At 46.7% G+C, this 13,636-nt stretch overlaps 1 protein-coding gene across 6 annotated transcripts in view; it reads right to left on the bottom strand.

Annotated features, from left to right (window-relative positions):
* Positions 1 to 1,650: 1,650 nt before the first annotated feature.
* Positions 1,651 to 13,636, bottom strand: part of znf618 (zinc finger protein 618) — a 31,953-nt gene continuing 19,967 nt past the window's right edge. For 4 of the 6 annotated variants that reach the window (XM_056578208.1, XM_056578206.1, XM_056578205.1 and 1 more), the window contains exons 9-14: positions 12,882 to 12,959; positions 12,130 to 12,174; positions 10,804 to 10,881; positions 10,161 to 10,343; positions 7,417 to 8,543; positions 1,652 to 5,731 (exon numbers count right to left, since the gene is read on the bottom strand). In XM_056578208.1, the coding sequence (XP_056434183.1) occupies positions 5,099 to 5,731; positions 7,417 to 8,543; positions 10,161 to 10,343; positions 10,804 to 10,881; positions 12,130 to 12,174; positions 12,882 to 12,959 (2,144 nt within the window). In that variant the 3' untranslated portion in view covers positions 1,652 to 5,098. Of the gene's footprint in view, positions 5,732 to 7,416; positions 8,544 to 10,160; positions 10,344 to 10,803; positions 10,882 to 12,129; positions 12,175 to 12,881; positions 12,960 to 13,636 lie in introns of all 6 variants that reach the window. The other 2 variants (XM_056578210.1, XM_056578209.1) reach the window with 2 other exon arrangements.

Below are 13,636 nucleotides of genomic sequence, written 5' to 3' on the forward strand. Positions count from 1 at the left end.
ACACAAACACACGCACACACATACACACACACACACAGACCCATGCATTGGAACACACAACCACAACCCTACTCACTCACATACACACACTAACAAACACACATGTACAGACCCCTAACCGCAAACACACACACATCCACGCTAACACACACACACACATCTGTTTACCCTCCAATTTCTTAAGCATCAGTGATAAGAAAAAAGTAACACCAGGCCACACACACACACACAGACACACATAGAATTCCGGAAAAATTCGAACAGCCAAGGCAACCCCCTACCCCCCTTGAACCCCCCCCCCTCTCTCTCTCTCTCCCTCTCAAAACACACACACAAAAAAATACGAAAAAAGCTGATCTGCAACTTTTTTCCATAAGCCAGCACGCAACGGAAGCAATTGTGCAATGATTATGTTGTTTTTCCCCCCGTTTTGCCGTTCTAATGACTCCAACTCGGGGCAGGCTGTGAGCTCAATGCAACCTCACCATACCACTCTGCGGTAAGCAGACGTGGAAAACCTCACCTTCAGCTGAGGAGGGGGGGATAGGGGTGTGTGTGTGTGTGTGTGTGTGTGTGTGTGTGTGTGTGTGTGTGTGTGTGTGTGTGTGTGTGTGTAAGAGGTGGTGGTGTTTGTGGACTAGGAGGTGAGGGGAGAATAAGAGGGGGAGATGGAGAGAGTGAAAGAAAGAGGGGGAGACAGACCGAGAGAGAGAGAGAGAGAGAGAGAGAGAGAGAGGATGGAGGGGAGTCCGAGAGGGAGAGCGAAAAAGGGAAAGGGGAGAGTCAGAGGGGGGAGAGGAAGGCCGACGCATGTGCTGCAAATTACACTTTCGCGGGCAGCCCTTGTGGCGGGGGTAACCAAGGCGACAGCGCGCGGGTGTTTTTGCATGGCTGCAGACCGCCGTGGGGGGGGGTGGGGGTCCCACTGACCCGGGTACGAGTTGTCAGGGGGAGGGAGAAAGACGGCAAAGCGGAGGGCCAGCCCCACTTTCCTTTTTTTTTTTTTCACTCCCTCTCTCTCCTAATTCGCCCCACTGGCGGCCTCTGCGGACCCCTCGCACGCACCTCCAACCTGCCCCCCCCCTCCCTCCCCCTCTCTGTCTGCATATGCGAGTCTTCAATCGCTTCACCCTTATACAAGGCCCCTTCTCCCCATCCATATGTCGGGAGGCCCTTAATCTCACACTCCCCCCCCCCCCCCCCCCTGCCACTGTAGTCGGAGCTCAGCTTCCTTTTCACCCTCTCAGGGGGGGTGTGTGTGTGTGTGGGGGGGGGGTCCTTCTTCACATGCCATCACTTATAGAGGACCACATTCTTCATTTTTCTCTCTCAAAGCAACCCCCTCACTGCCCCCTTTCCTCCCCACACACACACACACACACACACACACACACACACACACACACACACGGGGGGGGGGGGGGGGGTATATACAGTAGGAAGTCTTTTTTTTTTCTTTTATACTTTCGGCTTTGACTGAAAAAATGAAAAAAGTGAATGGGTCGGCCTTCTAGAAAAAATAAAAAATAAACACAAGGTTGAGCTCATCGACTGGTCTCAACCCAGGGCCTCCGCGGAACTGCCCTCGCTCTCTGTGCCTCTCTCTCGCTCGCTCTATTGACTCTTATACGCACGTACAGTGTTCCAACCCTCTCTCTCTCTTCAACCGTATACCAACATAGTGTTCAAACCCCACACTGTATAAACACACCGGTGAGAGCCATGTCAGTGATTAGGTATTTATTTGGGTTTGTTTGTTCACACGTCACGTATTACAGTTAATGTATTTCAATAAACATTGAACAGCGCTGCCATGTATGATACAGAAAAGACTAAAACTAAAAAAAAAAGAAAAAAAAACTAAAAGAAAGAAATGCATTGAATTCTCACTTGTGTTTTATAAAAATAGTGTTGCTAGAAAAAAAGTAGAAATTAGGCGTTGTACTAATCAAACTCAAATCGGACTACACGACTATACTGAAAGTATAACAAAAAGACAAGAAAAGAAAAAAAGAATAGGGCACATTGCGTTCTTTGTCAAGCAGGGTATAAAAGGAGAACATTTCTGTCAACGAAAGACATACAACAGATGCAACAGTGAACTCTCCACCTGATTTGCTAATGGACTAGATGTTCTAAAACATGACAGATTTCTATGTCAACCATCTTGCACAGATATTTGAATAAATTAAAAACGAAAAAAAAAAGCTAATAACGTTACCCAAGTTTAGTTCTATATATCAAAACTTTTTTTTAAACGCTAGTGTAGAAAAAAGAGGTATGGTGGTATCGGTGCTCCCTATATTTCTGTAATGACGATGCCCCCTGGTGGCAGAAAAACAGCAGTTCACTTTTATTTACACTCGAATGGTCGCTCAATCCAGATGACGTCACCCCAAATACACCAACCTACGCGATTCGGAATAAGATCACCTATAGCCATACTCGTATAACCATAGTAATAATCAAAAAATTGCTAAGGCTCTTTTTTCCAGCAACCAATAGTCTCGGTTTATTTGTTAAAGGAACAATCCGGCCTATTATTAATAAACTATTATAATAATTATATACAATACATGTTCATGAGAATTTTTTTATAGTCTTTGCATGCATATCTGATAGAAAACTCTAATCTCACCAACGAAAATGTCATTATTTAAATAGACTTTAGTGCTTCAAAAGTGGCATTTTGTTATCAAAGCATTCCTACTTGGAAATGGAGAGTTGATTTGGCGCGAAAAACAAAGAAAAAAATGATAGAATATATAAATAGTATGGACACAAATTAATTAGCCTTCAAATCGTTTACTCAACAGTCATGTTAAAAAAAATAGATAGCTTAAATTCGTAACTGACCAAAATGAAATGTTTACTGCAAACAACACATTTGAATAGTCATGCCTTTGTTGCTCGAAAATAAATGTGAATTCTTCCACTTTTGATTTTATAATACGAAACCAGTTACACCGACTTAAGCTCCTTACAGTTTAGGTTTCATTCAGTGCATGAACTGAATCCCTGAAAAACATGATCACGATTTGATTTGCGTTTTTGATGCTTTGTGTGTGCGTTTTTGTTGCTGTGTGTGTGTGTGTGTGTGTGTGTATGTGTGTGTGTGTGTGTGTGTGTGTGTGTGTGTGTGTGTGTGTGTGTGTGTGTGTGTGTGTGAGTGAAAGCAAAGGTTTCTAATTTATCTTAAAACGGGTGAAAATTTCCACCCATTTGTTTTACAGTTTAATTAGGGATGGTTCTGATAGGCCTGAGGACAACCAGCATGGTTTCAGTTGTAAAACGGTCAAACTGTATTCAATAGTGTGAGATATTCTCTGATCTCATATTTTATATAACTGAATTCAATGGTGTGAGATATTCTCTGATCTTAAATTCAGATTACACTGTGAAGCAATTTCATTTGAGTATTCTTATTGGAGATGGTTAGCAGTAGTCTGTTTAGATCTGTTATAATATATGCACATTTTAGTTTTTAGTTCATGACCACACCACCAAACCAAGCGGTGATTACATAAAGAGAAACCAAAGCCATTTTCTTCATATAGTTGCATACATTTAAAATATTTTTTCCTCAGAATGTCAAAATTCTTGAGTCAATTTATTCGCCGAAATTTGTATAATCAATGCACATTGTTAAAAAAGATTGGCTTGAGGCTTTATCAATATATACAATTAAATAACATTTTTAGATAACGTTTTAAAAGTGGTCTCTGAATCAAACTAAAATGGTTCTGACACTGAAAAAGAACCAGCAGAGGTCACTGTTAGGTCCAAAAATAAATGTAATCAGTACACAGTCAGTCATGAGAGTACACAACAATTTGCATTTTACAAACAATGCAGTCATGAAATAAGATACCTTCTAGTTTCAAGTGACAACAGACTCTAGGCCCGAATCATTTTTTTCAAGCCCCAGGCAATCATCTATCGTGAAATCATAACGCATACCTCGCCTGTAAAGTGAGGTTGTTTAACCTACAGAGGATCTGTTTTGGTGCCGCTGAACGGAGCTAACAACACCCAGGGGTTGGATCTTGCCTTGCGTTCATCCATACCCGCTCATTTGGATGACCTTGAGGTGAAGTCGTCATAGTGTCCCTTTATAGCAGAGAAATAAACGTGCTGCTTGGTGGGGCTTTCCTGAGAACAAACTCCATGCATATGTCTAATGCTAAACAATAACGTCATCCACTACAGCAGGAGCTACAGGAAATGGCATTTTTGCGTTGATAAAAGTGAATTGTGAAATGCGAATCCAACACAATTATGACTTTAATATACTTTTCTGAATCTGTTAAAATCAAATTTTCGTCTAGGGACAACTATATGAGAAGGAAGACGGATTATTTTTTATAGAAATTCCTTTTACCATCCTATGGAAAAGCATTTTCTCACTGTTAAAAAAGAAGAAACAATACAATTGGACTTCAGCAGTTGTGATACAGGTTGCAAAATAATATCGTACCTATAGTCTAACATCGGCTTGGTCGTGAACATATATTCAATCAATGCACTGAAGTGTATAGGTCAGTGTAAGGTCACTGTAAACCCTGTATTAAAGGTTGTATCAGCGTCAGCGATGTTGGGTGACGTGGCAGTGAACTTCATAACACACATGCCCGTGTTTCTCCGTTTGAGAGGATCCATTGGAGGATTCATTGGATCACCATAGCGATAACCGCTATGGTGACATAATATAGAGTGAAGGATTCATAGATACTGAGGACAAGTAGGGGGTGCAAACAAAAAAATTACTTTAGTTAAACGACTCCAACCCTTTAATCATCGTACTGTCCGTGTCTCTTCTCACCAGATCTAATATTTAACTCACTGTCCAACTGGATTTGTCCAACTGGATTTGTCCAACCGCTACAATACGCCCGTTAAGTCTTTGAGTTCGTCTCGAGTGTACTTCAGAAGCCCTCTGCGTCTATACACGTCTAAACCCTCGTCGCGTCACACACACGAACCTCTACGATTATAAATAGTCTTCGGGGATCTCCGGCGAGGAGGTCGTTGGGGTCACTATCCGATCTACACCTATATATATCCTAGCGGCGCGGCTGCACCTCAAAGCGAGTCGGCCCTACCCCATGTTGGAGCGCAGGAAGATGAGCTTGTTCATCTCCTCGGCCGTCACCTGCTGCCGGCGCTTCATGGCCAGGCTCTGCTCGCACAGCGCCACGCACTCGCTGCGGACCCCCACCGCCGGCACCGCCAGCAGCCAGAGCGCCAGGCGCGCCAGCCGGGGGAACCTCTCCCCGGCCCCGCCTCCTCCTCCTGAGGCTCCGCCCCCCGCCGCTGCAGAGCTCCAGTACTGGAAGAGATCCGGCGTGCCCTGCACCGGGGGCTCCGCCAGGTACTGGTAGAGCTCCTTGCGGACGTGCTCGCCGCCCACCCCGTTCCCCGAGGGGGTGGACGGGGTGGCGGAGGAGGGGGGCAGGGCGTTGGCCCCCGTGGGGACGCCGCCGCCGCCGCCGCCGCAGTCGAGACGGCCGCGCTTCGGCGGGGGCGATCCGTCGCTGTTGTGGTCCTCAGCGCCCGAACCTCCCCCTCCACCGCCGCCGCCGCCACCGCCGCCGCCACCGCCGCCGCCTTCCCGGGGCTCGGAGGCCATCTCGCAGGCCCGGGCGATGATCTCGTCGTGCTGGTAGGCCGGCACGGGGCGGAGCTTCAGCTGGGGGTCCAGGATCATGGCAACCTGGTGGGCGCGCTCCACCTGGCATGGGAGGAATACTAAATAATTAATACTTTAAACAATGTGGAGTGGACCGTTGAGCAGGGTCGGCTGTCGGGACACAAATACAATGGGGTGAGCTTCAGGGATTCTGGGGTGTGGTCTAGAGGCTGCAGGAGCACGTCGGCGCAGATCGGAGGCTGGGCTGGAAACCAAGAACCGCAAGGGGCGGAGAACCGCAAGGCGCGGTTCTCCGCCCCTTGCGGTTCTTGGTTTCCAGCCCAGGCTCCGATCTGCGCCGATTTGTTCATCCCTTAAATCACAGTTAGTCTCAAAAGGACTTCATAGGACACATTCAAAACACCCCCGAACCCTCGCCCCCCAAAAAAGGAAAAGCTCCACTTTGTTATGAAGGAAGAAACCTTGAGATTTTAATGGCGGAGAATAATGTGGTATCTTTTTATTACGTGTTCGATGGTGTGATAAAAAAACTAAACATAAAACATTGTTCTTTTGTCCAACAAAGTGTGAGGTTTGATGATGTCTTTATGTCTGTGATGTCCCGCCATGTTTTTATTGATCCCACCCTAGTTCCAGGGAAGAGCAAAAAAAATACGGCTATAAAAACCATGGGCTCGTTTATCAAAGCCTCAACTCCTCACGCTTTTCCCTTCAAAGCAAAGCACCGGATTGATGCCTTAAACCCTTTAGAGAAAAGATGGAACAATCCCTCCGAGCAGGAACGCCACTGGGAACCACCGGCTCCTCAAACTCCCACTCCAAGACCCCCCGGCGAGAGTGCTAAAAACAACAACTCCAGGAAGCGCTTGGTGGCTCCCCCCAGCCGCTAGTGCGCTAACCTCGCAGAGACCCGGGTTCAAGGCCGACCTGCGGTCCAAAGCCGACGGCATCGAGTCTCCTTCAAACCACTTTCCTGTCTCTCCTCACTGTGCTGTCCTTAAAAAGGCACAAAAGCCCATCAAGTACGTTTTAAAGTTCAGACTGGTGTCAGAAACCCATCCCCTCCTGAAAGCCCAGCTCCTTAGGAAACATCTCATCGACTGACTTGCGACTTGAGCCTTGTTATTTTCGCTTGTAGTCTAGATGGACGTGCTTTGTGGAGCTGCTCTATCGTTTGGGGATTGAGAAAGCACTTCCAATGTTATGTGTGCGCTGCAACGTTTTGCACTGCCACTAATAAAAATGTTTTTCCTCAATCCTAAAAAATCCTACGGCTGCTCTGCATTGTGTCTAGGTATTTATTTAAGAAAATTGCCGCAGTTTGTCTAGTTATTCCAATTTTCATTATGTACTTTAATTGTCCTCCGCCTCAACTTGAGTCGCACTGGATAAAGGCGACTGCTAAATATGTTTCCAAACAGTTTTTGTAGGTACAGCTCAAGCAGCAAGCTACCCCTTTAATCGGCACCAAACCAAAAATGTTTCCCTTTGAACTACTAGGATTGCATATGTTTTTCTTTTACTTATCTATTATTTTATTTTATTGTATGACAATGTTTATATGTGAAGCACTTTGAGTCTGCCTTGCGTATGAAAAGTGCTATATAAATAAAGTTGCCTTGCCTTGCCTTGCCTACTACTAAACTATTAAAGTTTTAGCATCATCATTAATATTCTAGCGGTTTAGGAGGCATCCAGAATGGAAGGAGCTGTGGTGTACACTATTCGTGGTTCGGGACCAAATCAAACAAAAAAGGAATGAGTACCTTGAAGTTTTCTTTCAGCGCCTCCAGGAAGTAGTGGCAGAGCTTGCTGGCCGTGCCCGCGCCGGGCTCCCCGGCCTTGGCCGTGAACAGCTTCTCCAGCCGCAGGTAGACGGGCAGCACCTGCTGCAGGGTGGGCCTCCGCTGGCTGCTAAGCTCCAGCGCCGCCAGCCGCAGCGGGGCCAGCAGGCAGGCCAGCGTGGCCAGCAGGTGCTTGTTCAGGCCCTGCAGCAGCGGCGCCGTGGCCTTGCTGCGGCCGTACGCCTCGCACACCTGCTCAAAGTGCGTGTGCACCTGGAGGAGCGACTCCGCCGTGCGGTCCCAGCACGGGGGCGTGGCCGCCTGGGCCCCGCCCTCCTCGCCTGACGGCGACGGCACCGGCCCGGCAGCGGCGGGCTCCTCGCGCAGCGACAGGCGGGTGGACGAGGCGATCTCGCGGCACGCCGCCAGCAGCTCCGCCAGCTCGTGGAGCCCCCGCGCCTGCAGGCTGTGCTTCCCCAGCACCGCCTGCACCACCGCCCCCAGCGAGCACCCGGCGCAGCGCAGGCACACCCGGCCCCGACCCCAGCCCCCGCCCCCTCCGACTCCCCCGCCCCCGCCCAAAGGAGAGCCCCCGCCCACGCCGCCGGCGCCCGCCATCCGCGGCTCCGACACGTACACCGTGCGCACGTCCGACATGACGAACTCCGACAGCACGTTCTGGATCCACTGCTGCACCTGCTCGGGCCCCTCCCTCAGCTCCGCCTCGCGCACGCCCAGGACGTAGCGCCGCAGCCGCGCGCCCTCCACCTGGTGGGCCGTCAGCACGTAGCAGGCGTCGGGGCCGCGCGCCTGCGAGTGGCACGTCACGCCAAGGCCCAGCGCGGCGTTGGCGCCCAGCGCGCACGTCACCTTCACCTTCACCTGGTTGTACATGCGCGGCAGCTGCCGCAGCGCCAGCGCGCTCATGCTGCCGCCGAGGGCGTCGCGCGTGGAGTAGGCGCCGTGGCGGGCGCCCGTGTCCACCAGCGTCTGCGCCAGCTTCAGGAAGTCCTTGCCGCTGAGCACCGCCAGGGCGCTCAGGTCCGAGCACATGACGCGCAGCAGCCGCTCCGCCACCTGCTGCCGCTCCTTCTCCGGGAGCCCGTTGTCTGCAGCCGTCGCCGTGGTGACCGCGGGGAGGGGGGGGGGGGGGGGGGGGGGAGGGGGGGACAAAGGACGGATCAATACGAAGGTCTAGAGTTGCATGAGGCTGACGGGGTGATTTGTCGTATCGCCGCTCGCTGGGTTAGTGAACAGCATTGTATATTTTGCAGGGCGTCTATATTGCGTAACATAATGCAGTTACTGTTGGTGTTTTTTTTTATGTGCAAATACTAAACAAAAAGGAGAACGGTCAAATACAACCGTGACCGTGGAACCGGTTCAATGTTCATAAAACATTCTTTGCTGATTTTATACACATAAGTAAATGTCCCCTTTCTCACATACACATAAGTAAATGTCCCCTTTCTCACTCACACACACACACACACACACACACACACACACACACACACACACACACACACACACACACACACACACACACACACACACACACACACACACACACACACACACACACACACACACACACACACATCATGCAAAACTCTTGATCGATGTTCATTCATGTTTGAAAAAAATTGCGACTATATCGCCTGTAAAGCCTGAAATAAGTAAAGGAGTTGGCCTTGGAAAACCCTGCGTTATTTTTACAGAGCAAAATCCAATAACGAGACTGCATTATTTTTCTTTGAAATAATGCAGCCCATTAAAATAATGGTCAATAAGCTCAGTAGAGAGCAACAACAATAGATGCGAAGGGTAATCGAAATGTTGGATTGAAATTTAACTGTGCGTATCGGACCAGTCATTGTGGTGTTAAATTTCTAAAGCAAAAATAAATAAAAAATGCACTAACTGAACAGAATATCTTCTCAAACAATCTCAGCAAATGGCAACCGCAAATAGGCTACAAGGGACAATCAAAACCGGGATTGATTTGTTTGTGTGCTACTGCAGTGTTGTTTTTTGAACGACAATGCAGTCTCCAAAGCTAATTATACATTTATACACTCAACAAAAATAAAAACGCAACATTTTTGTTCTCCCTCTCATTTTCCACGAGTTGAAATAAAAAAGATACATTACTTTTTCAGTGCACACAAAAGGCCTATTTCTCTCAGATTCTGAGCACAAATTTGTTAAAATGGAAGCACGTGCACGTCGTCCTCACAAGGTTCCTGACCCGACTGCGGTTCATTGACCCAACCGTCTAGCATGGTCAAATACTCTCTTTCGATTGGCTGTTGGATGAACTTCTCCTTTGCCAAGCGAAAGGCTGTTAGCTTTGCAAAGGAGAAGTGCTCACTCACATACACGCTCACAGATTTTGAGCAATGTGTGCAAAAAATATTGAGAGAAATAGCCTTTTGTGTGCATTGAAGAAGTCTTGGAAATTTCATTTCAACATTTAAACAATTTTAGCTATTTTTGATGAGTGTAGTTCAACGCAAAATTGTGATCTATATTGATAAAAGGTTTGGTTTTTTATCAACAAAAATAAAGTCATCCTAATTCTGCATCTCTTTTTAATACTCCTCACTGTCTTTTCCTCCCAACAGCTCCCTTCTGGGATTCACAAAATCCATCTCATGTACATCTAACCCCCATCTTCAATGAGCTAGTTAACAGAGCGCTGGAGCCCTCCCATGCTGACTCACGGCTGGGGAGCGAGTGGTTCCTCTGAGCCGCTCCGTGGGCCTGGGCCTGGGCCTGGGGGGCTGGGGTCTGGACCGCAGAGATGGTGGTCTGGGCCCCTCCTTGGCCCCTCCACGGTGGCTCCTGGGGGCCTGAGACTGGGGGCGATTTGGGAGAATCCCCCTTGGTGTGGTTCTCGTTGTCGGCTTTAAACACAGACGGAATAACAACAACAACGTTCACCACAACATTCAAATCTAAAAAAGAGGGTTTGTGAGTTTGTATGTTAGACGCGTGGCATGGGATTAGAACACAATGCAATGGTTATGAGTGGGTTGAAATTAAATGAAGCAACAAAATATAGCAAAAGGAGATAAGAGGAGATGAGAAAAGCAGCAAGCTAACTTTCCCTACAGAGAGAACATTCAGACTACTACCGATACCTTTTTTGTAATTTCAGCAGTATAAACTAGCAGTTTGACTTGCACCTTATATTTTGTCCCATTAATATTAGTTCAGGCCGATTATTATTATTATTTCAGAGCGGCTCCATTTTAGTGCCAAAATTAAACAAACCCCCCCCCCCCCCCCCCCCTCCCCTTCTCCATGCATGATGTGCTTGTTGGCATCATGCAGCCGTGCATCCCCCAGGTGTGAAGGACTCACCTGCGTGGGACTGCATGTGCTCCAGCAGGTTGTTGTAGAACTGGAACTGGATGCCACAGGCGCCACAAGTGTAGGGTTCTAGGAAATCACAAAAAGGGCCAAAAGAAGTTGGACTCCCTCTCTGGGTAGGCCAGTGAGGTTTTGGCATTCGCAAAAACTCTGGACATTAGCGTGATGTTTATTGTTTTTTTTAACTGCCAATCAAGCCATTGGGCGGATGCTTTTATTCAAAGCAACTTAGAGTGAATTATGGGTCATCGAGGAGCCAGGTAGGGTCAGCTTAGCTCAGGAGGTAGAGCAGTAGAGTAGTTGTCTTGTAACTGAAAGGTTGCCAGTTCGATCCCCAGCTCCTCCTAGCTGAGTGTTGTTCTGATGTGACCCTGAGCAAGACACTTGACCCTAACTGCTCCTGACGAGCTGGCTGTCGCCTTGCATGGTTGACCCTGCCGTCGGTGTGTCAATGTGTGTATTAACCGATGTAAGTCGCTTTGGATAAAAGCGTCTGCTAAATGCCCTAATTGTAATTGTAGGGTCTAGGGCTTGTCAGGGTATCTTGCCATCAAGGATGCCCAAAGGTTTGGTGGGGCGACAACCAGGGGATTGAATCCAGTGGCCTTCGGCTGGGAGTCAACATCCTAGCCACTAGACTATCCTGCCCCTGATTGGTCTATTTATTGAAAAAAAAAAAAAAAGACCACTTTTCTCTGAGATTTTCTCTTTGGAAAGTCTAAGCCGGAGGCTTTCACAACATAAAAAAGGGAAAACATATTACAAATTTAGCTTTTCTTTGGTGTCCTGCAGATTACCCGATAATTGGAGATACACTCATAGAGCGTCCTAAACCTACTTTACAGAAGCTGCACATTTTGTGAATGAAAAATGACTTAAAAACACTAACACCACTCACTCCGTTTTAAACTGCCCCTGCACTTTCATCTGTACTGATTATTCTAGAGTGTAAGTTAGCCACGTTTCATCTTGGATTCCAATAATAAAATACTTGGGCAGGAGGGGAGATCGTTTACACCCATGGTTTAGACCAACGGCCAGTTTGTGATTGTTATTTTTAAATCAAGCCCGAGTCAGCTATCACCAGATTTTGACACCATTATTTTAGTGGCAGTGACAAAAAGTCCCTGATTTCTATATTGAGACTAAGACGTTCAAAACTATTTTGGGTTCACTGGCAAAAAAGGAAAGCAAAAATGAAAAGTACAAAAAAAAAAGCAAAATGTGAAAGGATTAGAGGAGAAAATGGAGAAGATGCCATGAAGACAGGGAATGACTTGCTAAGTGCTCTTGGTGATGGATGGTGTCGGGACATACTTTGAGTTGTAGAGAACGTGCTAGCCACCAGGGGGCTTGTGGTTCCTGGGGAGGAGAAGAGAGGTGGATGAAACAGCGCCATCTGTAGGCCACAGGCGGTACAACAGCATGCTCATATCACAGTCTCTGCACTGACTTCAAGAAGAGGGCTTTCTCTTCTGTTCGTTGATGCCAGAAACAGATTGGAATAAATAAACGCTGCTTTTCTCAAGGCCATTTGGTACAACATACTGGGTCCTCTTTGAGTGGGCTAGAGATGTCGTGTTTGTTTGTATTGGCAAAACATTGTCTTGGTTTGGGTGTTGGTTAGACTACAGTAACAGCTTTGAGATCAAGGCATATAAACAGGCTGAATTGGCATTTCATTTTTCGTATCATCTTATCAGTATTTGGGACCAATTCTTTCTCCTTCACTGGTTACTCTAATTGCAGTAGTAAAAATCTAGAATCCGGACCAAATCATACACATATCTCAACTGATTAACTGATTGTAAGAATCAATTAAGCCCACATTAGAAGCAGGCTTGACTCATGTCTCTGTTCATTTAATTCAGTGTTCTGTGCATAATATTGACAAGAGCCTTTTTGATGATACAGTGCTGCGATGGCTCATTAACAAAGTAATAACAGCAATGTCTATTATTGGATTGCGCTGCCAGACATGTTTTCTCTATGCACACATGATGACAGATTTCTACTTAAACACCAGGATTAAATAGATAAGTGAGTTCATAAAACTTCCCATTGCTTACCACTTGAGTTCTTGGAGCTGTTGGTGTCCACCAGACTTGACTGCATTGTGCTTTCCACTTTACGAATTAACAGAGTGTCTTCGAACACAAACATGACAATAAGAGGAAATGTAAACCAGGAAAAACAAAGTGACTATATCTGTATCGAATTACAATGGTTTTCTAAATCAAACAATCCCAAGCACTACATCCAACATGGTCGTAGTAGTGTTAATGTAATGTACAATGCACATTTTCTAACAGTATCAAAAATATGGGCCACATTTTTCATCTTCATTTCCCTTGCTTTGACCCACTTCAAGGAAGTGTGTGTGCGTCACGCTTTAAATAGTTCCTTTAAAGCAGAGCTCCATAGCAGAAGAGGGAGGGGGGGGGGGTGGTTGATCAGGTGAAAGATACCTCAGCTAAAGACACCCTTTAAGATACTAAAATATATTCTGTAGTCCATCGCTGTAGGATGCGAACAAGTAGGTGTAGCACACGAGGGAATGCTGAGAGAGTGAACGGTTTATTATGTATTTTTAATTTTAGGTCTTATGCCTTCCAATTTAGAATTTTACTTTCCTTTGACTGTTGCGCGTTTATCGCCATGTAATCTGCTTTTCCTCGCCCTTTGTGTTTAAAAACGCTGCTGCATAAATCAAGAGTTGATTTATTATTATACATCATTATCAGACGTGTGATGTATTTATACCCAACATGAATTGAAATGATTCCAATTCCGGCGCTTGAATAAAAATGTTGCAGCGTATTAT

Source organism: Gadus chalcogrammus, chromosome 19 (genome assembly GCF_026213295.1).
Source record: "Gadus chalcogrammus isolate NIFS_2021 chromosome 19, NIFS_Gcha_1.0, whole genome shotgun sequence".
Lineage (NCBI taxonomy): Eukaryota > Metazoa > Chordata > Actinopteri > Gadiformes > Gadidae > Gadus > Gadus chalcogrammus.